The sequence below is a fragment of the Stigmatopora argus genome, chromosome 22, assembly GCF_051989625.1.
Source record: "Stigmatopora argus isolate UIUO_Sarg chromosome 22, RoL_Sarg_1.0, whole genome shotgun sequence".
NCBI classification, from domain to species: domain Eukaryota; kingdom Metazoa; phylum Chordata; class Actinopteri; order Syngnathiformes; family Syngnathidae; genus Stigmatopora; species Stigmatopora argus.
The window spans coordinates 6,665,326-6,691,045 of record NC_135408.1 but is presented as its reverse complement, the minus strand read 5'-3'; the positions used below and the strand labels follow the sequence as shown (position 1 = coordinate 6,691,045).

General features: G+C 38.9%; 4 protein-coding genes across 7 annotated transcripts; 1 reads left to right on the top strand and 3 right to left on the bottom strand.

Moving 5' to 3' along the window:
• Window positions 1–668: 668 nt before the first annotated feature.
• Window positions 669–8,792, bottom strand: pcp4a (Purkinje cell protein 4a). The gene is made up of 3 exons (XM_077593180.1): window positions 8,697–8,792; window positions 4,540–4,591; window positions 669–1,861 (listed from the first exon to the last, which is right to left on the bottom strand). Exons 1-3 carry the CDS (start codon window positions 8,703–8,705, stop codon window positions 1,728–1,730), a joined length of 195 nt encoding a protein of 64 aa, XP_077449306.1. The 5' UTR covers window positions 8,706–8,792; the 3' UTR covers window positions 669–1,727.
• Window positions 8,697–15,735, bottom strand: igsf5a (immunoglobulin superfamily, member 5a). Of its 3 annotated transcripts, XM_077593179.1 has the most exons (11): window positions 15,251–15,735; window positions 13,224–13,438; window positions 12,873–12,929; window positions 12,031–12,144; window positions 11,833–11,952; window positions 11,232–11,522; window positions 10,605–10,724; window positions 10,509–10,533; window positions 10,033–10,130; window positions 9,793–9,845; window positions 8,697–9,636 (listed from the first exon to the last, which is right to left on the bottom strand). In XM_077593179.1, exons 3-11 carry the CDS (start codon window positions 12,916–12,918, stop codon window positions 9,535–9,537), a joined length of 969 nt encoding a protein of 322 aa, XP_077449305.1. In that variant the 5' UTR covers window positions 12,919–12,929; window positions 13,224–13,438; window positions 15,251–15,735; the 3' UTR covers window positions 8,697–9,534. The 3 variants fall into 3 exon arrangements, with proteins under 3 accessions (XP_077449305.1, XP_077449302.1, XP_077449303.1); XM_077593176.1 differs by having other exon boundaries at window positions 11,833–12,144; XM_077593177.1 differs by lacking the exon at window positions 15,251–15,735 and having other exon boundaries at window positions 11,833–12,144; window positions 13,224–13,638.
• A 1,558-nt stretch (window positions 15,736–17,293) lies between these two features.
• On the top strand, window positions 17,294–20,351 carry hmgn1b (high mobility group nucleosome binding domain 1b). 2 transcript variants are annotated; one of them, XM_077592982.1, is made up of 6 exons: window positions 17,294–17,495; window positions 18,899–18,925; window positions 19,046–19,075; window positions 19,149–19,193; window positions 19,451–19,558; window positions 19,643–20,351. In XM_077592982.1, exons 1-6 carry the CDS (start codon window positions 17,478–17,480, stop codon window positions 19,688–19,690), a joined length of 276 nt encoding a protein of 91 aa, XP_077449108.1. In that variant the 5' UTR covers window positions 17,294–17,477; the 3' UTR covers window positions 19,691–20,351. The 2 variants fall into 2 exon arrangements, with proteins under 2 accessions (XP_077449108.1, XP_077449106.1); XM_077592980.1 differs by having other exon boundaries at window positions 17,296–17,495; window positions 19,043–19,075.
• LOC144068434 (glucose-6-phosphate exchanger SLC37A4-like) lies at window positions 20,352–23,785 on the bottom strand. The gene is made up of 9 exons (XM_077592979.1): window positions 23,447–23,785; window positions 23,092–23,324; window positions 22,016–22,262; window positions 21,717–21,869; window positions 21,536–21,621; window positions 21,346–21,459; window positions 21,170–21,232; window positions 20,845–20,983; window positions 20,352–20,773 (listed from the first exon to the last, which is right to left on the bottom strand). The coding sequence occupies exons 1-9, from the start codon at window positions 23,592–23,594 to the stop codon at window positions 20,610–20,612; spliced, it is 1,347 nt and encodes a 448-aa protein (XP_077449105.1). The 5' UTR covers window positions 23,595–23,785; the 3' UTR covers window positions 20,352–20,609.
• Window positions 23,786–25,720: the final 1,935 nt, after the last annotated feature.

Here is a 25,720-nt window from a genome sequence, read left to right as displayed (position 1 = left end):
ATTTACACAGGAAACCACGCCCATATTGTCTCGCCATATTGAAGGTGGAAAAGATGGTGGCTTGCTTACCGTGCTTTACGAGGTGGTTTGTCCTCCCAACTCATGTTTTGAAGATGACGTAGAGTAGTCGTGATTTTTGTGGTCTTGATGCTCTAAAACAGTGTCTCATCATTTTCTGCACCACTTTATCTTTAGATATATAATATTATATATATATATATATATATATATATATATATATATATATATATAATATTATATATATATAATATTATATATATATATAATATTATATATATATATATATATATATATATATATATATATATATATATATATATATAATATTATATATATATATATAATATTATATATATATATATATAAAATATATTATATATATGTACACAAATATTTATTTATTGATATTTATACTCACGGTGGTGCACAACACTGACGCGCCTGCAGGGGACGCTGGTATGGCTTTCTCTTTCTAATTAATCTTGTCTGTTCAGAGATATAGAAGGGAGGGTGCTCTAATTGCAAATCCAATCATGCACATACGGTTAGACTCAAAGCATGGCATATAAAAATGGCATTTTGAGGAAGTCTATCAATCTAGATGCACTAACACAAAGAAAAACAGTGTAAATCCAATAGGAAACCAATTTACACTTTTGCCACATTTATTTCTTTATGTATTTCTCTTTTTTTTGGTACACAGGAAGTAACATGCATATGCTGTGCTATTGTCCCATTTACATACAATACATGAGCCCATTGTGAATTTTTTGGGGGAGCAACATCAAATGCCCACAGTGGGAAAGAAATCAGATCCAACATTATCTTGCACACACCATTGACTTTTACAAATGGGGGCTTGGAAATCCATTCAAAATAAAAACAAAGAACTGAAGGGACAGGACATTTAACTCTTTCACTGCCACTGCCGGCATTAGACATCTAATCCGTTGCGGCTTAGTGGTTTGGCAGCAATCACTTTTCGTCCGAGTCTTGCTTTCAGTATCTCGGTTGGTGAATGATCAGCTTCAGTCCTCCCGGTCGAAATGAATTGGACATCTATCATCATTAATAGCAGCCATTGCATTCAGAATAGCAACACGTGGGTTGGCACACATCTATACTCATTCGCTCAACTAGAGAATATTCGGCGCTCTCATTCATCATGGATTGGACGGCCATCACTTTCAATGTCTGCCAGTGAATGAAAAATGACAATTAGAGCACACTTGCGCTCCGTATCCCAATTCGTGAACGATCACTGCCAGTCCTCCCAAACTTGCCGGATTGGAATTTCACCATCGTCGATGACTGTCAATAAAAAGTACAACAATGCAGTTAGACCACTGTTGCACTCGCCCCATCTGAAATGTGGAAGATACAATGCCAACCCTCCCAGCCACCCTGGAGTTAAATACGACACAAACCTGCTCTCAGAATCTGAGTTTGTGAACAATCACTGCCAGTTTCTCAGTCAAAATTCAGTGGAATTCTTGGGAAAATCTTTAGATTATGGTGCAGTACTTGTGAATCAATGATCAAGCCACTGTTGTTCTCCACTCAAATGAAACAGAAATGACTAAAAGAGCACAACTACAATATGTATGGCAACGGTCCATTCAATACATCGGTAGACTGACTTAACAAACGTATTGATTGGGAGTTGAGGGAGCTTCAGTTGGATTGGCATGCAGATGTGAGGAACTCTACGACTTGACATCCTGCTCCTTCTTTTTCTGGAATTTCCTGAACTGCGACTGGATGGCCACGGCCGCCTTCTCGGTCTGCGGGCTGTCCATGTCGATGTCAAAGTCCTCCGGGACGCTGTTCTTCTTCTCATCTGCCGAGAAACCAGGGAGGATCGTCAGCCCGTGTCATTGCTATTATTCGTGTTTCATATCCGAGGTTTCGTTTCACTAGCCCCCCGATGGATGTGGGCTCGCTTAAGAACCGGCAGCTTCCACAATATATACGCTGTGACATTTGATTCCTGTTAGCATTCAGGAAGTGGGGGAGTTGTGTCATGTGTGACATTTAACCAGGGTACAATACTCAAGAGCACATGTGGTCCCAGATGTCAGTCTCACTGAGCCACAGCTAATGGTGTTTCACAAATTGAGGGAAATGACCACCTCCAATCCCATCATCTGTTAAAAATCCGCTACTTAACTCCAAATTGTCCTAATTCTTGATATTCCAGATTCATCAGCACTCATCTACTTTAATTTCCAAGGTCCTTCATAAAATCACACATGATCTTCAATCTAAATTTGCACAATTGCTTTTACATTGTAAATCAATGTCAACTTGATATCAAACAAATTGCTAATTGAATCCTAATCCAATGTTTTGTGCAATTATGAATAGATTCATCGTAGAATGATTAAGAAGAACTCACTTATTTTTTTGTGTGTTGCTCTCTTTCCAATCAGGACTTGAGATTTTCAAATGTTGTCATTTTAGCATGATGCATAATTTTAATAACATAACCCGTCTACTCCGCTGGGTGTTTAAACCGACACTACAAATTTAGAACATCTAAATATTATCCATTTTCTTCGTTCTGGTCAAGTCATTTTTAAGGTGATTTTTGCTTATTATTTGCCAAATGTTACTTGAAATGAGTGTTTAAAGTCCCCTATAAGATTTATTATATGTTAGAAATAAGTCCCTTAGTCTGTTGTGCTGCTGCCTGAATGAACCAAATTTCCATAGTGCATCATGGGAATAAAGCATTCCCACAAGAGGATTGTGAAAGGTCAAATTCAAAGTGGCTCCCCGGAGTGGAGTATAAATGTGCAGCCAGTGAGTGCGAAAGGCCACATGTTGCCGAGAAAGAATACTGAGGATGTCAACCAAATTATTTCAGTCCTCTCTCTTCGTTCTTCCATACAATCGGAATATCCCGATCGAACATGTTGTTATAAAGTAGGATGGAAATTGGGTAAAAGGTTTTTTAAATGTCCATATTTTTAAGTACTAATATACTTTATTGGCTACCATTGATGGTGATAGAGATCCAATCCATTTTGACTGGCAGAGCAAACAAGGGGAAAATTATTATCCAGAAAATACGGTACACCTGGTCTACCTCAGCCTGAGGTTATTTATTTTTGCATTCACTTTATCTTGCAGGAAAACCTTTTCATTGTTTTGGAACTTTATCAGATGAACAAAAAAATGTTCAATACAGTCGTCTTTTTTTCTTGGCTCATCTTTATTTCCTCAATTTCGCTCTGCGTTTAATCTCACGGACTTGGTCTTGATTTTTGGGCCAACATTTTCAAACCAAAACGTCCTCCCATTCTGAGCTATTAGGTTTTCATCTAAAATATTCCTACGTTATGGTTACACTGGCTCGTGGAGTCAAATGAATGCAGTTGATGCCACTTTCAGCTTCCCTCAAAACTGGCTTCCATCATTTGCGCCCATCATTTGTATGGCCAATGAATCCGTTTGAACAAGGACTGGCAGAATATGTGTTATCAGAACCCCAGGAGACGAGAGAAGCTAACACGTTACCCGCATTAACCTCTCGGTGTGCTGAAGTCATTTAAACTGGGAATAGGTTGCTATTAACCTACTGCAGCCTTTGTGTGATGAGAAGATTGACTGCGAGGAGTTGAAGAGTATATTACACTCTCTGATATGCTTCAATTCCTGTGTGTATTTTATCATAGGTTGTCACCAATGAGTGAAAGAAAGATCAAATGTTGTTTTTATCGAATATTGAAATGTGCAAGGCAATGAGCAATGAACGCATTGGTGTTTTATCATGCATATTTCTAATTCTGCAGAGTAGGACATTTTGACTTGGTGCCATTTATGAATTTCAAAGGATGTCGCCAAACAGTAGAAGCCAAATGATTCTGTTTATACACTCAAGGGATTTGAATTACTACATTAAAAGGGCAACAGTACGAGATGGCCCAGTTTGCAAAATAGGTCTTCCAGTGGATTACATCTACATCTATTTCGCTTTGATTTGCCATATCACTGTTGGAAAATTACCCGTGATTCTCCTATTGGACAGGCCAAGTAGATTGGACGTCTATCGCCGTCAATGGCAGTCACAGTCAATACAATTGAAATGGATTTGATGTGTAAAACTGTCAATGGCTGTGGAAGAGTTAAGTTGAGGTATATTGTAAAAACTATATACACAGTGCAATACTTTATATTTACACAAGTGAAACAAAAAAGTGAAAAAGTACAATCAAGAGAGCTCAATTGATAACATTGTGTTATCACTAACGTAAATTAAAATAATCCAGATATATATTGCCCCCCAAAAATACATATATATAGTATATATAATATATTTTATGCTACATATTTCTATTTACACTAATGAAACAAACTTTGCAGAACAAAGCGAGCTTAAAAGTCAAGAAAATGACACTCAAGAGCGCTCAATTCATCCCATTTGGGCGGTTTATCAGAGCGTAAGTTAGCGAAAATATCCAAAAATGGATGCTACGTGCTTAATACTGATGAAATGTTACAACGCAAACTCACCCATGCCAGAAGACGGTTTGTTGTTTCCACTTATGGCCGTGGAGATTTGTTTCTGGAAGACAAAAAGTAATTCCAATACTGTCAAATGAAAAGCTTTTAAATATTCTTCCGTACCTGCTTATTTTAAAATGAACATTGTTTTGATTTTCTGGCATCCATCAAGGCATTGTCCCATCAAAAAAAATCCTTAATTTGTTATTTTAATTATTGGGGGCTTGGACCAATGACGTTGCTCTATGAAGCAAGTGAATTGGCACTGTCTCCTCTAAGAGCTTCCAGTTATTTTCCCCTGAGCATGTTATAAAATGTGTTCAGGTTGAATCAAAAATGCACCCGCTTCCAAAATCAAAGCTGCTCGAGCATCTGGGAAGCTGCAGCTGCTTCATTCAGATTCAATTTGTTCACTCTCAAAGCACACACAGGACTCATTTCCAAGCTCTGACTTTACCAAGTACAATTTCTCCTCGCCAAGATGAATGTGTTATCAATTCAAGAGTCGGTCGGAGATGATTTGATTTAGCTGGCACACTATTTGATTTGTTTCAGGCAGAAAGCATCGCTCTCTCACCCAGTCCGGCCTGAATTATTAATCCAGGGGCCACCACTACTGAATTTGAAGCAGCAGAGCATGATTGAAGTAAATAAGGGACCATTTCTACGGGATTCCCATGACTACTGAAAAAGGCATTTGTTTGAAACACGATTATTCGCTGCAAGATCTCACAGTTCAAATTGGATGGACGTCCAATGCAGTCAGTGACTTGACCGATAAGATAGTACGCCGACGTAGCCAGCACCCTAAAAATGCTTGAAAACCACAGGCAAAAAATGAGAAACTTCAACTTGCTCACACACCCATGTGTATACATTGAATTACAAAAAAAAAACTCAATAAAAAGTGCATAACTGTTAAGGTATTTGGCTCGATTTTGTTTTGCTTCCTTGTTTGTTTTTCCTTTTGTTTTACACATGGCACTATCTAATTCATTTATCAATCATTAAAAATAGTTTTCTTTGCCTAAAACTTGATGAAAGCATCACATATAAAGATGACTAAAATAGATAACCATTTTTTGTATGCCAAGAAAATATTTGAAATATGTTGAATTAAAAAAAAGTCCCCCCAAATGAGTAAATTAAATGGCTATATTTGCAATTGAATGAGGTCAAATGGTTGAGTCTGCCAGGAAAATGGATGCCCATATTTTACCTAATGATTGTGTACCACCGTTCATTTCTCAAATTTTATTCTAAGGAATATGAAACCCCTGATAAACACCATAATGTGGAATTGTATTTATTCTTGAGATTTCAACCTACTGAGTGCCAGCGAGTGGGTGAATGAATCAATGATGGAATGAGTGAGTGAGATGAGCGAGTGAGCGGACGGTGGAGTGGGAGACTATTTTTGGTTCTCCTGGTAGTTGATGCTCCCCGGAGAGATGCTATGTTGCACTCATGATCTATTAACATTTAACTAGGAGAGAAAAAAGTGGGTCAGTGACAGCTCATCCTGGCACCATTACAAGCCTTCAACAGCCTTTCCACCAGCAGACTGGAAACAAAGATGACAGCATGAGCAAGTGTCAGTCTCAGACACCTCACGTTGGGCTGACTGAACAAGTACAAGAAAAACTCCATTTGTTTACCTCGTACAGGTTTCATCATCAAATTTACAGTAGTCCCAGAATAGCATTTACAGAGTCAACAATACGGTCAGTCCAAGAACTTGATGAATTGAGAATACTTTGAAGGTCCAATGGCTGCCTCGCTTCTGTCAGTCTGCCCCAAGAAAGCTGTTGCTATAGTTAGTAGCACCACCTTGTGTGGAGTGACAGAATAATGCAACGTGAGGAATTTTTGAGTGTCCTGCAAAGTGTTATATAATATAATTACTCTTTGTTATTGCTATTACACAGGTCTGAGTCTGCTCCATGAAAAAATGTGTTTGTTTTATTTGTATAGACCAGTTGTTCATGTTTAAATGTCCTAAAATGGTGACGGACTCAACAAACAAATGATATTTTAGGTGGATTACAGATTATTTCTTTGTTGTTTGAAGTCAGATTAAGGTCGGTCGACAGAACAAATCCCAGAGAATCATAGATTAAAAGATGTTCTCATTTCAAAAAATAAATACAAAAAAATGACTAAACAAGCACACGTTGAAAAAGTCAAATACATCTTTATAACCGTGTGCCACTCTGTATTTCTTAAGTGATCTCTTTAGTTTCAGACCACTCTGATTTGATCAATGTTTAGTCAGCAAAATAGAGTGCGAAAGAAAATGGATCCAGTGACACTTTTCCCAATCTCATTGGATTGTCCTCTTTACCTTGATCAGCAACTTCTAACACTCTTATCTGGTTAATTTAATATATAGGGCTCAGGTCTACTTTGGATGATGAAACAAGCTCTCATCGTAATTAAACTAAGTGGAAGAAAAGATTGCAGCGGCCCCTAAGATGCTGATGCGTTGATTGAAAGGTAACATAGGCCTTAAAATAAATATTTTCTAAATTACTCTATCCAGGTGAGACAACCGTGATGGAAAAACATCACATCCAGTGACTATCAATTCAATTAATTCATAAATACAGTGCATTTTTTGATGTGCCATCTAGATTGCTTCTGTTGTATAAAAGACCTGATCTTTACTTTATTTGCTTGGTCTTGTCTGTTACAGTGGAAGTGTGTATCCACCCACACTTGTTGTCAGCCTTACATGGAAGGAAGGAAGCACACAATAGCCTCTGATGGCTGACTTAAGTGGTTAACGTCTTAAAACATTTTCTACTGGATAACCTTAGCGTCTAACGTCTTATGACAATCTCTACTGCAGGCCCGTTTCTGAAAAGACAAACATGGTCGCCAAAGAAAATTGAACTGGACTGTACCTACCTATGTAAATTGTATGTGTCTACTTCCATTTTAAGTCTATTATATGGATTTTGCATTCATGTGGCAGGTATTGACACTAGTGTTTGCAGTTTGTTTACGTGTAGTTGAGTGTTTTATTCATTCAACACATCAACTGAAGAAATTGTTTAATCTTTTTGTTTTTTTATAATTGTACTTGTACTAAAAGGGCCATATAAGTCAATAATTTAAAATGGACATGCATCCTGTTTAAGGGTGCTATAGAATTATAGTCCTCATGTCTATTATTTCATACATCATTTATTCTACACTGTGACATTCTCAAGCTGATCAAAATGAGCAATCATTTTGACATGATGATTAGATGAACCGTGTGGCCAACGCTGCCGCTCAGCCCTTTTTTCACGCTGCATTTATTTCCACTCCAGAATGTCAAAGTGGAGACTTGCTGAGCTTTCCATTACCTGCAAGGATGCTCATGAACTTGCTCATTTGTCAGTCATTGTTTGCTGGTCATAGCTTCAGAATTTTGTCTTAATGTCACAACAACGGTTGTCAGTTTTGTCAGTCAGTTTGAAAGTGAAATACAGACCAGGAAAAATAGCCATGGAAAAAAATGTAGTTCCATTAGAATAAGCAGCTACAAGATTAGAAACACTCAATAGAAATCTTAAATGGGAAAGGCTGCAACTTCTGAATAATTCTGATCGTTTTCACCGCTTTAAGAGTTCGGAACTACTATACGTATCTCCTCACATATACAAAAAAATAAAAAACATCCATCCTGATAAAGGGTTATCTTGTCAAGCAATTAGATGAGTTAAACACTATTAATCACATGGAGTCTATTGTCAACTTCCAATTAATCTTTTTTTATGTTTTAAATGCAGATATATTATGACAATATACGTATACCTCAGGATTATTTTGTTGATGGTAGCCCGATTCAATGGTCGCTGCCAGTCCTCCCAGTCCAAATGGATTGGACGTCTATTAACGCCAATGCCATCAAAGAGTTCATGCTTAAAAATACATTGTAAAAAAGCTGAGGTTTTGTTGTTGTTGTTGTTGTTGTACCTGATTCTGGTCATCTTTTTAACAAATGAGTCAAAGCATTATAAATTGGCCCCTTGAATTTTTCATAAAAAATACAGTTCAATTTCTAAATGTGTCCTCTAATGAATTAAGCAATATGAACTTACTGAAAAAATTAGAAACAATCATTGCATGGTCTATTAAAGTGAGTTTGATTTTTTCTTTTTAACAGGGAAACCTACCTCACTCATGGCTGCTCAGCTTGCGTAGGCGGCTGTCCTCGACGTCTCTGATGAAGAATCCTCTTTAAGCGCTTCTCTCACAGAGGTGTGGGTTTTATACAGGATGCTGTGGTTTTTTTTTTTCTCCTCCCCATGTAAACCCCTCTGACCAATAAGCAAGTCTCCAGCTCCACGCTGTGGCCCAATCTTCAATGTGCCACATGCTTAAATGATGCTTGGCATGGACTAGACATTTAAGCATCCATCACGTTTGGGGAATATTTTTTTGTCTGTGTACCTGCCTGTCTAAATACTCCTGTTTAAAAGAGTGCATTATATTGATAATGACACTTGTTTTGGTCCTCAATTCAACTTAAGACTTGTAAAATTGAGAATTACATTTGTCGATACTACACGAGTCCCCCCTATTCGATCTTTTTAGAGGGGGGTAAGAAAATAAAGAGCGAGCAAGAAAAAAAAGGGAGGGATTCACGTTTTATAATAGTCAATAGATGATTCATAGACATTAGTCAGATAAGGGCTACAAGTAACGAAGTAATCTAAAGGTTTTAGCAAAATCCAAAATACGTATAAATATATGTGCATTACTGGACAAAACTGCCCTATGAAAATTAAGATTCTATACAGTTTTATACATTTGTTTTGTTGTTTTAAACCTTCAACTAATGGAGGGCGCTGGTTAAGTGACTATACCTCCATCTAGTGTCAAAGCTGAGGAGTGCAACAGAATGTAGACTTCATTTAAGCTACTTGTGCAGGTCATACTCAATGATATTTGTATCATTTGCTGCAGGTCAATAAAAACTAGGCAGTGGGTCGTAGTTTGAATGCCCCTCTTTTATACAGTAGTGGCATGCCTATGTTTTCTGAAACCTTCATCCATATCTATATAGGATGTTTTGGAGTCATTTTCGGCGCGGTGGTAAACAGCATCAAGTATCTGAAAAAGAGAACCACAAATTGCACCGTCAAATCTCAAATTGCTGCTTTTGATCACAGGTTTAATGGTACGAGCTTGCTGGAAAGTAACCACCCAGTACTGTAAACAAGTACATATTTTTCAGTCACTGCTATTCCAAAAACAAAACATACCAACCTCATTAGAATTGAAGCGATAATCACTGTCTGTCAAGTCACTTGGAGCAACACCTGCAGTGAAAAGTAAAACAGTGGTAAGACATTTTTACATGTGATCAAAACACAGAGTTCCTTTAAAATGTATCATAGAATGATAAGTTAGTCAATTTGAGCTACTGTGATTGACAATTCATGATTCATTTAACCAAACTCTTGTTTGGGAAAAGTTTGATTGGGACAGTATTGTCCTTAAACTTACTTGTTTGACCGTCTGCCGCATATCCTGCATTGTCTTGACCTTGTTCTTGTCCAGGTGGTTTCATTCCACTTAATTGACTCAGTGTCCTCACTCTTTTACTTAGATCACAAATGGGAGAAGATTCCTTACTGTTAGTTGTGTAAGTACAAAACAACAAAGCTGTTGTTGTCCCAGTATAGTAGATTTGAGCACAGGTGTCTATGATGAAGAAAGTTAATGACCTAATCAGGAAGGCCAGGAAATTTGGTAAGCTCACATTTGAATGGCTTAAAAAGAACTTGAAAATGGCTGCCACCAAATTTTGTTTTGTTTTTCTCTGTTATGAAGCATCAGAAAAATAAAATATGTTTTATTTTTCATTTTGCTATCCCATGGGAATGCACTTGATCAGTATATGACCTAATCCTCATATAGAAGTAATTCACATACAATTAAAAATAAAAATATTGATTATAAAAATTAAAAATACTGCTTACGTCATTTCATCTTGGTAGTTGGACTCTGTAACGAGATAACAATATTACAGTAATTGCAACAATTAAAAGCATTGACTTTATGAGGGGCTTTAATACCTTTTTCTTTCTTGCGTCTGTAGCAAAACATCACCCCTAGGATGAATAAAACGAGGAGAGCACAACCTCCAAAGGAGCAAACCAGAGCTATCAGGACCGTCCAGTCTGGAGGCTTGGGCACTGTGAAAGCAAATGCCAGAATCTTCTCAAGGGACAATACTATAGATATAAAACAAGTCTGATTGTACTACATCTCCTATATTGCTATCCAGCACAAGCTACTGTTGTTCGGGTATTATTAGAATCTTCTTGCCTCACTCAGTGGTGGCAGAAATTGTAAATCATAGATGATCTACACTCCTTCGCAGCCTGAGTATGACTTGCAAGTGCTCCTTTCAGACACAATATGCCAGGGGCGCTTACAATTTTTTTGCTCCAAAATCTACTTTTCAAGGAGCCAACCTCCCACGTTGTTAGGGTTACAATTCAGGGATGGGCAAAGCGGGCCTTGAGGGCCGCTTTGGGTGCACATTTTTGTACCGCAAGCTACGTATTGGACACCCCTGTACCGTATACCAATCCAATACATCACCTTCCTCAGAAAACTACTTGCATTTTAGAGAGGAGAACATCTCTCACATCCAACAGTCTTATGAACTAGCAAAATGTACTGGAAGAACTTCTTACCAACTACTAAGAAGACTGAGCTGGATAGTGGCTTTGTCATTGTCTGTAGCGTTACTAGACACGCTATGGTGGAATTTTTGACCGCACGAAACTTCAGGAGACTGGAAGAGTTGAAGGAATCTTCATGAGCTACATGAGTGATGTTGTACAGACTACTTTCCACGGAGTGACCATTCAGGTTCCAAGTGATGAGAGGTTGAGGGAACCAAGCTGATGCCTCACAGTTGAATTCCACCTCCTCATCCTGGTGCACTTCCATAATACCTTCCTTGATCTTCACTGTACCACTCTCTAATTGACAGAAACACAAAAAAATGAAGATCATTTGACATTGTTATTTTGAAGATGTATTCATAACATTGATATTTTATGTTAACCATTAAAAAGGTTATGCAAAACATAAGTTGGGGAAACAAAGGTTATGCAAAACATAAGTTGGCGAAACACAACTGTAATGTCACAAGGCATATCACTGGCTTTGGCCAGATTATTTTCCAAGGGAAAAATGTTTATTAAGCCCTTAAAGAAATTTAGGAATATGTCTTACTTGCCGCTAAATAAACCAAATTGATATTCAGGTGGTAGTTGCTTGAGACCTGACCTTGAACATGTAGATTTGCAGACTTTGATCCATATTCTCCCTGTATAGTGCAGGTGACCAGCCCGGCTTGGCTCCGGGAGGTGTTGTGAACGGTGAACGCCACGCAGCTGGTGTCGTCGGCTGAGCAGAAGGAGGCCGAAAACTGTTTTGAGGACGAAGATATGTTTCCACTTCGAGGAACCGTGAGAACCAGAAAACCTCGGACATTCCAGGTCATGACCTCCCATGGTCCTTCCACTGTGGCTTTAAATCGTGCATCGGAGCCTTTTAGAACTGTGGAATGGAGAGGCTCCACTTGGAACTTTCCCGTGACTGAAGATAATAACGACAGGGCAAGTGGGGAAAATGAATGAGAAAAATGCATCGGGAAACAAAATGCTATCCGGTAATTGTATGTAGCGTGTCTTTTGAGGCGAGATTATTTTAGCCAATCAATGACGTCATGAAGACTGATTATTAGTACATGCTTAAGTGACATGAAGTCACAAAATAGCTGCACTTGTGACAAACTGTCATTTTTGGGGGGGTTAAAATGTTTTCTCTACCATTAAAAAAATTGCCAGTTTGCAAAGGTAAATACTTTGCACAACCATATTACACACAAGTCATTCATAATAGTTGTAGTATGGGCTAATAAGTTAATCAAAGACTTTAACCTGAGAATGCTGTTATTGATCGGCGATATGACCGTGGTGTGTGTGTCATTTGGATAGCATGTTTCAACTGTTGAAGCCACTGAATGTTCATTTGAATTGAGGGAAAAGAAAAGGAGAGATTTGACAGACTATCTGGTAAATATTGGGCGAAACGTTCCATCGTTGCGAATGATTGCAAAGTTGATACTTGTTTGCTTAAGGTATGGAAATGAATTGTGTGGGTGTGCATGTATGAGTGTTTGTTTTTACAAAGCTAAAACTCAATCATTTCTCCCTGAATAAGTGTCAATTTGAGATTCATAAACAGAGTGAAATGTAGTCAAAGTGACCCCTCATTTGCAAACACCTAAAAACAATGCCTGGAATGGAAAACACATACTTTACCTCCAGTTGCGCATAGTATTAGCCAGATCCATGATTTATTGTCCATTTTCACTCAGCCTGAAAGAGGGCAATAATTACATTATCATTTAAAAAAGAAAATACTTATTGTTGACAGTTGGTAAAGACAAACTCTCCCTCACATTTATCATCATCTTTCATGCCGCGCATCCTTGTAAGAGTTGCGGGGGTTGCTGGAGTCTAACCCAGCTGACATGAAGTGGGTTTCCCTCACATTGTGTAAAATAAAAATAATCTTGCTAAAACTGCATGTTGATCATTAAGATACCCATGCAACAAGTACTATATGATTTCATATTAAAATATAATGTTGTATTTCTAACAACCACTTACTTTGATCTGTCTCTCTGGAGTTTGTCATCGAAATCTCGCTTCATTTCTTGACCAGGGCTTTATTTCCTGAAACATTACTGGTGTGGCTGCAAATCTCTTGTTGGGTACAAGGGTCAATTGCCATTGAAAACCCAGCCCTTCTTCTTTCTGCATCCTAACTTCAACCTATTAAAGTCCTCTGCTGCCATCAGACTGTCAGTGTGAGGAGCTCATTTCTAGACAAGACAGAAACAACTGTATGTCATGCCAATTACTCCTTAGGAAATTGTATTATGCTTTTGTTTTTTTTATATTTACTACTTGTTTGGAATTCCATCATAGATTGTTTTCTATATGGACCAACGTATTGAAAGAAAGAAAAAACACCTAGACCAGTCTTCAAATAATGGGGTAGCCAGCAGACACATGAATTAAGGAATGTTTCCGCCCCTTACATATGTAATTTCAAAACCATTAAATAGATAGCATTGTCAGTCTGCGTTGTGTGTACAGCCAAATTATGTACAGGAGATACAACTTTCAGTAAACAAACCCTCAAAAGACAACAATTAAAAAAATACCAGGATTTATGATGACACGTATAGGTATTATTTGGCTTTTGACTATGGAATGAGACAAGCAAAGATAGGTATACATATTGTGTCAAATATAAATAAATATGTAAATTGGAGTGTTTTTGTCCATGTATTTATCTTCTACATATTTTATTTGATTTTAATATCTGAAAGTTTGATCACTTTGTCTTACTGTCTGGTCTAGTCTACTAGTCCAGCTTTGGCATCATGGGAGTTGTAGTACCTGCGATTTAAGTCCTATTCACCAGTGGGTGGTTAATAATAGACGTCTAAGATTATCTCTTGGGTCATGTATAATTGGATATCGGGTCATGTTCAGGCCTGAGTGTTCACCAGCAGCTTGAGATAGATGTTTGAAGATCCTCTTCCCCATGAAATCTTGTTTCAAGAGCCCAAGACACGTTGTAAACTTGTTATACTCAAAAATTACCCCTAGAGGTCATTGTTGGATAATACTATGCTCATATCATCCTCGACAGTGTTCAGTCCAATATTTTATAAACGCCTGTAGAAATGTAGATCATTTTTACTTAATTTCAACACAGTGGAAGCCAAATTTTGCAAAAGCACAAATTGTTGAGAGCATAAATGGTAGGATCCCAGTTTAGTTAATATTCATATTTATATATAAGAGTGGTAGTGTACAAAGAGCGAGAATGTCTCCGGTCACAGACGACCATGACACCAAGGGGAAGAAAGTGGGGGAGGGTCAGCCAGCTATAATGCAGCCCCCTGGTCCCCTTCTGCCCCCTGAATAGATATATATCTTGAGACCCTTAATAAGGTGTCAAAGATCATCATTCATAACTCAATATTTGTGCTCATCCATATGATGCCTTGTTTTTCCTCTGGAGAAGAGGGGCGGGCATGGGCTATTGTGTCAGGCCATTGTCTGATATTAATACCAGCTGATTAACCCCATTGTCCAAGAGTGGATGTGGAACACGTTAAATGGTTTATTCTTAAAAAAGAAAGGCCTTTGGAGCCTGACTTAACGGTGGATTTTTTTTTAAAAGACATGTTAATTAAGTCATGATTAAAGGCAATTAAGGTTTATTGTTATTGATTCTAAATGGGCTGGTCTGCTGAGGAAAGACTCCACCCTCCATCATATGTAAACATGTGTGCTACAAGCAGATCACGGTTATTGCCGGGTGCCCAAATTGTTTATTTTTTTAACTTCAAGTGCCATATTGTGCAATGCCCAGTAAATTAAAGCAGGTATGCTTCCAAATTTAATAAAGATATTTCCATTTGAAATGATTAGCAGTCCATTCTAAGATGGGATATAGAGATGCTGCAACTTTGTGTTTGATGTGTCAGATCTGAAGATGTCTACCTGAGCTCATAAAGTCTACAGCCCCTCCTCACACATCAACTCATGTAATCTGACTTTATCCTTTGTCCCATTTGGGAAGGTCACCATTTATCTTACATGAGAAATCCACTTACTGTTGTAAGGTGGGGGTGGATGGAGGGACAGAGACGCATCTTTGCATCTTTTCCCAACATCCAGCTGATCCATTCACACGCATCTCCAGACACTTATTGCAGCTCAGTAGCCAGTCCATCACTTGATGCTTAAAGATAAAGTTCAAGTATGTTAGGTACAATACCTTCATATTCAAGAGGCAGGCTGTAGCAACTGTTGTCATTTGACAGATTTCTTGTCAAATAATTTGTTGTTTTAGATCACTTGTATCGATGTTTTGTAAAGTGTGAGAACATCAGGGGAACCTGGAGAAAACACATGAAAATTACACACAGGGATTCAGAGTGATTATTGTATAACTCAAGCGATAGCTTCAGCTTTTTGTGCCTGATGACAACATAGGGAAAAGGATGCATTGGACGGCAAATGGCACCAGCTGTGACAGAAGGGCACCGTCACATACTACAACAACAGCACTGTTATGTGAGAGAACTACATACCCCCCAACGCCCACCTACTCCAGCTCCCCTCTCGACCAACCAATAACCACCATCTTAATGGTGTCTTTTAAATGTTCTATACAAAATTGTTTCGTATCTGATGTTTCAACTCCCAGCAAGAGTGTGGTGTACAAGTCAAACAGCACTTCAGAACACACCATTTTCACTTTGTTTTCTCTCTAAACATCCAAATTGTATTCTGAAGCCTTTTCACTGTGTTATGAGGTAGAAAAAAAAAAATAAGAGCCGTCGTCATCACTCAAGTACAATGTTTTTTTAAATTTTATGGTACACTGACTATTGAGTTTTATGTGTTATGATTTTGTAGTAGTTTACTAACACCCTTAATTGTTTTTGGCACTAGCAACAATTGACTTGTACTTAATGGTTTTATTGTTATTCAAATGGTGAGTAGATACCACCATTGTCATGCAAGTACCCCCATCTCCTACCTGGTGTCATGCAAAAATGGGATAACTGTCTTGTAAAAACTTGATAACTGTCTTGTAAAAACTTGATAACTATTATGTAAAGATGTGATACTTTTAAAGAGAAAATGTGAAATTTATCATGTAAAAACATTCAATCAGTTTATGAACCAGGGCAATTTAGTTTCCAACCAGCCTACCATGCATCTCTTTGGGAAGTGGGAGGAAACCGGATTACCCAGAGAAAACTCATGCAGGCCCAAGGAAAACATGCAAACTCCACACAGGTGGAGCGACTTGGAGTTGAACCCAGGACCCCAGAACTGTTAGGCCAACGCACTAACCACTCTCCACAATAATGTATGTAATTAAATACTATATATATATATATATATATATATATATATATATATATATATATATATATATATATATATATATATATATACACATATACATAAATATATATACACATATACATAAATATATATACACACATACATATATATACACATATATATATATATATATATATATATATATATATATATATATATATATATATATAAACAATGTAGAGTAGTAATTTTACGAATCTGATTTTCTATGCCGTTTCTGTCATGTTTGGAGTTCAACACTCCACTATGGAGGAAGAAATCGGTGACACGCAGCGATGGGGTTACACAAGAACGCCGTTATCCTGTCGCCATTTTACCGAGCTTAATACAAAAGACTCGGCTGCAAAACTACACACCCCTCTCTCAATCCACAACCAATACCCACATCGGCATTCCCACATTCACTTGGTGAGGCACAGCAATTCCACCATACGTGCAAAATTTAATATGTCGCGCAACTTCAGCGCTCGCAAGACAATAGATCTTTGGTTAATGTCGAGGGGGGATTCCGCGTTCGCAACATTTTCGCAATTTTGCCCGAAAGCAGATGGCAGCACAGAAAGACAAGCACATCGTCGAGTGACTTGATTGACGTGCGAGCTAACCATCCAGGAAGTGGTCAACATTTGAAATCCTGTTGCTGACCACTCGGTCAGCCAATCAGAAGGCGGTGGGGGCGGGCTGTCCCTCGTCAATCACGCAGGAACTATAAGATTTGAATAAGGAGGGAGGGGGGGAATCCAATCCGGTTTGAGCTAGTTTTCTTCCAATGGAACATTATCATCTCGCTCCCCTGTATTAGATAGACTGTACTTGTACCGCTTTATCCGGACTAAACGACTACAGTATATTTTTGTGCAGTATTCACATCCATTTCGCAGATTTTTTTCTTTTTCCACAATCACCACTCGCAAATCTACCATGCCTAGAAGGAGCAAAGTGAGTAAACCGAGCGATTTAATGCATTCAGCAATACAGTATTCATAACCAGTGTTGTTGGAGCGCGATTGTTTTGACTTATTCGCTCATAATAAAAATGTCGCGCTTGCAGCCCTGGCCTGAGTTTGTATGTGATGACCTGATTTTTTTTTTCTGGCAGCGTGTGATAATGCACTGAACGATAAGCGCGACTATCTATGTTTTGCATGATTTCCCTTTTATTTGCTAGTGATCCTGATTTATTTATTTTTTCTGCAGTTGCATGTTTATAAACATACTTGCAGTGTTACAACGCTTTCTCCGTCGACAACGCGTTTTCCTGCAGAGAAAGTTGGCGGCATATTGATTGTCTCAAACGAGCAGCCACGCATGATAGTCAAGTTTAACTTTAGCTGGCCGTTGAAATCGCCTATATTCTCCGCCTAAGTTTAGGCCGAAATATTGTCTACGGCTACGGCACTCCCGTCGACATATTTTTAGGAATTACTTTTGTTTGACATTATAACACTATTGTTGGCGCGCGGCGGCCATTTGCCGAGGTGAAGACGCAGCTGTTTGGACGGCGTTCGTCGTGGAAGCTAGTAGGCTACGGGAGGTTATGTAATGGCGAGCCTCCGTCAGCACGGCGCTGCTCTTGTTGCTGGGGGGTTCTTGTCGATTCTGCTAACAGTGTGGCGGAGGACCTTTTCAAATTAATGGCGGGAAGGCTGACTTTCCTGCTCGCCCCCTCCGCCCGTCTTGTCAGCCTCTCCATTTATTACCAATGGAAGGATATGCGCGGAGGAGGCGGAGTTCGCCCCTCCTTCATACTTTACAGTAGGCAAGCTTCCATTTTGTCTGCATTTTAAGGTTCACCTGTTAGTCGAACGGCTGTCGTCTACAAGGTCAACGTGGCGGCCCATATAATGTTACAAAAAGCCTTGAGTTATTTCTGTAGCTAAATCCTCAAAAATATCGTATTATTTTCACAATCAGTGAAGTTTAGATATGCTGGAAGTGCAGTAGTAAGGTTGCCAGATTGATAGACAATCTCCAGCCCAAATGATACTGTGAAATCCGCACCATTTAAAATGAATCATTCTTAAAAATGCCCACTCATGACAAGATTTTTCCCTTGCACAATTGTATTCATATTTTCGTATATTAATCAGGGAGATTTAAGTCGTAGTGACCGAAATCCGTCCACAGGGGGTGCTAGAGGCTGGGATGAACACCTGCTGGAAACCCCTCAGTTGCCTTTCTTTTGCTGCCAGTGTACTGTTTGTGTTTAGTTTTGCCAATGAAACACTCTACAATAGTATTTTTTAGTTATAATGTAATCACAGTTAATTAAATGGAAATGCTGCAGCCCCACATGCTTTGGCTTTTATTTACATTAAATCAGAATTTCTTTAATTTTGCAGGAAGAATCCGAGGCAACTGAAACAGCGGTAAGATTTTTTTTGTAATAAACTATGTTAGTATTTCAGCCCCTTTGCCCACCAGGGGTCAGTAAAATCACACAACTTTATGTGAAAAGTAACCAGGCATCTGTCTTCCTCACTTAGCAGCCCAGGAGGAAATCTTTAAGATTGTGCGATGTAAGTACAGAAACGTCATAGATTTTTTTTCCTCATGAATTGAATTATAAATATGATACGCTTGTATTTACAGAGGCCCTCGCCGACTGCTACGATAGAGCCCAAAGCGAAGCCAAAGGTTGGTTATATTGTAAAGCATCACTCACATTTCTTGGTTCTATGAGATCCCACTTTACAGCTCAAGTGGAAATTTTCATTTAGTGATCACTGTTATATATATATTTTGTTTTAATTAAAGTTGACAGACATGGCAAAGTTTCAGAACTTTTAAACTTTTGAAATCCAACTTGAGCGATGGGAACAACTCTAGTTAAGTCATATTTAATTCTGTAAATAGCTGGAAGAATGATTGACAGGTTAGATTTGTTCTTCCAGAAGGCACCTGCTAAGCCTAAGAAAGGTAAGGAAGTGGAGAAGGCCAAGCCTGAGGAGAAGGCAGAGGACGCCCCCGCTGAAAACGGTGAAGCCAAAGCCGAAGAAGAGGTGAGTGCATTGTTATCGTGCATTTTACAACACCAAAACTGCTATTTAGCAAAATATGCACGTAATATGTCACGCGTGTTGCAGGCGCCAGCCACGGATGCAGCGGAGGAAAAAGACGAAGAGGCAGAATAACATCTCTCAAACCACATCTCTACCAGTGCTCCCTGTACCTCTTTTCTTGTACAATTCAGGGGAATATTTTTATCAACTATTTTCTAAATACAGGATTTTTAGTCGTTTGATTGTAGAGAACACTTTTTTTTTTTAAATGAAAGACAAAAAAAAGATCCATTTGGAGACCGGGGAATTTCATCACATCCCCCAATTTTTGCTCCTCTTTTAAAGTGGGGGTGATCGTAACTGTCCGTGGTTTTCATTTCAATTGTTTGTAATGTGAAGGATGGGAGGGAGGGAGGGTTACCCGATGTCTTTACAGTGTCAACAAGCAAACGTGTTCACAAGAGCTTGGTCTACAACGGAGAGTTTGCCCAGTGGATGACATTCCGTATGCTTTAAAGGGACAGTGTATGTAATCTGTGCTGGGGCAGAGATGGACACAGCCACACATAGTTTTATTGTTTATAAAGAAGAACAGTGTTTTAGAATGTTTGCGAGCAAATTTGGTCTCTTACATGCCAGCAGACAACCTATAAATTTATTTGAAATGCCCACTTCATACCAGCAGTAGCAATATTCACAAGGTTTAGGTGACAGTTTATGTGTGCAGTTTCTTTTTATTTGTTTATAGATGTACCTGTGTAATGATTGTTATCAATAAACCAATAAAGCTCAATTGGTAGATGGTATCTTTTTTTATTATCTTAAGAATGCTAATGATATCCATTAGTCCATCCAACCAAACAACTTCCAGTTCATGCAATGTAAAAATAATCAAAACAACTACAATCTCGTATTGCAATTATTCCTCTAAATTTTAAGAACATCTCTTAAATTAGGATTTTTTTTCTTGGAATATTACAATCTATGGCTTTTTGTCAGACGGCACACTTTAAAGCCAGAGTGACTTTTTCAAAGACCATACATACATATGTCAGTCCATTTTTTCTCTTCTTCCCATCTTGGTACGCATGTTGCGAATGAGGAAGAATAAAATTGTGGTGATGCCCATGAAGACCTCAGCTACCCAGAATGCCATTTCCCAGCTGTATTTTTTGGCAATAGTGCTGAAGGGCAGTCCAGCCAGAAAAGCTCCAACTAAAATAAAGTACGGCTTAGTGGTATATAAAGGTTTCATGGACAAAATACTGTTCTACTGGTACACGTACCGTTGGCCATCAGGGCTACAATGGCGTGTGAGGTTCCGCAAAAATTAGAAGGGGCGCTTTCACTTGCAATCACCCCAAACAAAGCAATGGGCCCATAAGAAGAAAATCCAAACAAAGCACCAAGAAAGAGAATCCATATCTGCAAATGACAACGGAAACTCCAATCAAGTATATTTAGGGGAAGATATGGAGTGATATTAGTCGCACTGGCGTTTAAATTGAAATTGTGGATGTCATTTTATCTGAACAGAGCCAATGAGCAAACATAATAATATAACGAAGTGCAATTGACTAAATAGAAGAAATACTTGAGTATAACCGTTACCTCTTTTTCTGAAACACCGAGGAGCAAAGATACAGGATGGATGATTTGGACCCAAAAAGCCTCCTGAAGATAAACTCCAATCAACTTCAGTACTGATTGCATCATTGAAATAGTTCCAAACAGTTCACTATTTTTTTAAAGACAGCATTGTGTGGAAGGAAGTTATCTATTTTTACCTTTGGGATTTCAGGTGTGACGGTGACCCTGAAGAGGTACATGGCCACATACATACCAGCCATCATGGTAATGAGCAGGCCGTGGCGAGGGTTGCCGTATGTGCCCAGGCCGGACTACAGAATATCACAGATCATGTTTTTTTCGTGACAAATCAACTGGCTCTTTTGTTCCGAGACGTCCGATACGTACTCGAGCGACAGCTCTGTCAGAGATCAAACCCGATGCAAGGCTTCCCACAAAGCCGCCCATCTCCAAGGCACTCATGTAAGTACTCCCTGTAAGTGGTAAAGTAATTATCTGCATCATTTACCAGTACAAAAAAAGAAAAGAAAAATCATCTTAGATGTGAATAGATTCTTTAAAAAAATACCCATAAGAACAGTCTGGCCTTTCTCCTGCATTAGGAAAAGCTGGCCCCAATCAGTGGCTGCCGTCTTCACCCCGAACACCACCAAGTATCCAAGAGAGAGCACCCAAAGGAACGGGGAGAGGAGGAACTCACTCAGGGTGCTCTCACTGTTGCCTGGGAAGGTAAAAAAGAGGACAAAAATAGGCCTTGTGTGTCTGAGTATCATACTAAGTTCAATTTCATCAAGTCAGAAATGAGATAAGTCAGACTTTTTTTTCATATAATTGTGGACACAAGTGTATGAATCCATTTTGACTTACGTCTCATTGCGCCCTTCTTGGGTGCCATCTCAATACTGGGCAGGCCCACATCCTTTGGCTCATTTCTCACCAAAATCAGAGTCACAAAGGAGAAGGCGGCACAGAAGACACCTGACATAGTTAGGATTGTCCTCCAGTCATAATAGTGTAGGAGAACTGTCACCAAGATGGGGCCCAGACTGCCTGCCAGGTTCATGCTGCACGACAGCACAGACCACCAGGTCCCAAACTGGGAAGGCTCAAACCACTGGAGAAATACATTTTTAAAAATTTGACTAAGTGAACAAAAGCAGGGATTTAAGTCCACCACAGATAGTTGGCTTCCACATACATTATAAAGGTAAAATATGAAATCTATTAAAAGATTGCTCTTAGGAAACAAAAAAAAGTGTTAACTCCTGTTGTTTCTTAAGGCAAGATGTACTGAGGATGTTCTACTAATAGAATCTCTTGTAATCTGATCCCCTCCGACATGCTGAAGACGTGCCAAAGCCTATTTATTCCCCACCTTTTGAACACGGAAAAGGCATCTTATTTTCCTCCCAATAGCCTCCTGACACGTTCACATGAATATTTTAGTCAATTCCTGACAATTAAATTGACCTGTGAGTTAATAATAGGCAAGACTTTGCAGATTATTGGTTATTTCTGCCTTTACTGATACAACTCCTCCTACTGAACTTAAACACAGGCTCATCTTGCACAATAGTGTATACTTTCAAAATTTAAAAAATCGACATATACAAAATATTAGAACATTTCTGAGTGAATTTATCCAGTAAATAAGAGGATGAATGCTTGAAAAAAAATTTTTCTCTTGTCCCACCATTGCTGATGACCAATTTGAATCTCGGTTCATTTCAATGGATCATCCAATTGGCGAGCATGCAAAATCTCATTTCAAAATGTCCAAACCAACCATTTAGGGCACATTTTATACGCTTTTCTATCATTTCTGGATTTTGAAAACAATTGTTCTACCTTTGCATGAAAACGCAACTCCTCGCCGGATCAATATTTTTTTGTTTGTGTCCCTCAAATACAGTTTACCCGGTGACAGACTCATTGGAAATTACCTTACGGAGCACCTTTCCACACGGTGGCCATCCACAACCTTGTCCCAGACCATTGACGAACCACAGCAGTGAGAACATAGTGACCGTAGAAGACCAGGAGAAGACCACGTTGATGCCCCCCACCACAAAGAGGCCGATAGAGAAAAGCCAGCGGGCACTGATCTGGTCCGATAACACGCCACTGATGAATTTACTGATAGCGTAGGCCATGGTTTGGCTGCTGGTAATCAAACCTGCAACCACAAAGAAGGTTAACGTTGGCCTAAAATGATTCAATTACATCAACTTTTAAGTCACAGACGTTCTCTTGAACGGAATATGCATGTTGAAGAAAATTCTCCTGCTAAATTCCTACCCAAGTCATCTTTGTCCAATTGGATCTCCTCCATCACTGAAGGCATGACAAAGGAAAATGTCTTTCTATTGAAGAAGTACAGCATGTAGCCAATAAACATGGAGAAGAAGATGGTCACACGATAGTAACCGTAACCCGTTGCCGCCATGGTTGCTGGATCCAAAGCAATGTTTGAAAATAAAAAGAGGATTTATTTTAAGGGTGCTTTAGCATTTGATCAGATTTTCAGATGAAATTGGCCGCTGTTTTTTTGGTAGCAAGCACAGTCCTCCATGGATCGTTCTTGCAGGTTGTCAATCTTGCCGGCATGGGTGAAGCAAGGGGGGGCAACGGCTTGACCCCAGCCTGAAAATGAACAGAGATCAAATTAGAGTTGTCCCAGATTCCACCAAGTGATCCAAACTTATGTCATTTCACCCGTTTTTTGTCACAACATCGGGTTTTTTGACTGGATTTATTTTGAAGTATTGGCCCGTGGGCTGCTATTGACAACGAAAAACGTCCAATCAATTTTGACTGGAAGAATGTATTAATTACATTGTGGGATATGAAAGGGCCCATATCGCATATACTTATTTGATATATAGTTTAAGATTTTTCATTAGTGTCTGCTGTATATTTTTAAATGACCCTTCATTTCCCTAGAAATTATAATTATTTTAGCATAGGGTAGTTTTTTTCATTTTCATTTCATATCATGAATGGATTATTTGTGATGAAAACATAGTAAAGTAATAGTCCTACAAAATGTAACAGTGTTTTTAAATGTGCATTTTAATAATATTAAATGCTGTCAATTCAATGCTGACAGTTCCAGTTTATGATTTTTTAATGATGTATTTTATTTGATTTTTCCATTACTGTTGGTATTCATTGGCTCACAAAAGAAGTTCCAGTAGCAATAAACTTCAAAAGTGCATGACTAATGTATAATATAGATAGACTATATATATTGCACTCTTATGTTCCGGGATGTATATTTCGCTCGCAACTCGAGTCAGGTTGCTCGCGTTAACGCGGTATGCGTGTCACCGTGACACAAATGCCCCACTTAGAGACCGATATCTCAACCACACTATTGCACACACACACGTTTGCAATCAGTATCTGGTTTTGATCACGAACTTGTATCTTGTGCATCTTTGTTGTAGCCTCGCATTCTGCAAAGGTGTGCAAAGATCTACCCAAAATTCACGTGATAAACGAGTGTCGAACGAGCCGTTTTAGGAGAAGGCAAAGGCTACCGCTTCATTAAAAATGGAAGCATGTTGGGGAGAAACGGGGACTCACTGGAACTGGTCCCCCTTGTCGCGTCCTTGACGTCGTGGCTCGAGCGAGTGCGCGATCGGAGCCGACGCGGATTGTTTCGAGCCGCACAGCCCGCCCACTTTCCGGCGCAGCACGGCTGTAACTGGAACTGATCGCACATTCGCACCATCGCACGATCATATCGTTTATCATCTTTTTCAAATGTCACTACATTTTCCCATGGGTTGCAAAAGTCATTGACTATTCGTAAATAGGATGCACTGCAAATAACTGGGAACCCATTCAGGGTCTGCCCCGCCTACTGACTGCCCCTCGTTGGTTGGGATAGGCTCCAGCACCCCCGCAACCCTCCTGAGGATAAGACAATGAAGGAATAATACGTATAATGCATTATGAATGCCAGGGCTGTTTTTAAATCAATTGAATTGAAGACTTTTATTGACACTATGCACGTATAATGAGATTTAAGAATCCGGGCTTGAGTATTTTCAACCCCAAACCAAACAGGTCCTCGTGGCAAGTGTTAATGGTATCTCTCGTTTAGTTCTAATAATGGTATAGGTCATTAAATCCATTCAACTATCTCAACACTTAAAGTGGTGGAAACTTTAATGGGGATGTGAAGCTAACAACACATAATATTAAAATAAAATTGACATTTAATCACTATTGGGATTAAAAATTGGGGCTAGATGGTTGCTGGAAACATGTACAAGAGTAAAACTATTGTTTTATAGGGCGCCATGTAACAGTGGGTTAGGCTAAGCCACCAACCAATGAGGTCTAGGGCGAGTTTAGCCAAATATTGGAAGGCAATTTGAAGTGAAGGAAGAGATGGAAGAGCAAATACCAAAAGAGCCCTCCTTTTGTTCTGGAACAGATGAATAAAGCGGGTCCTTGTCTGTCTGACACTTGAATGAGGGGCCCACTTATTTCTACTATACTGAGCCACAGCTACAAAATCCTGATTATGCACGCCACGATGCCACTGTACGCATGAAAATG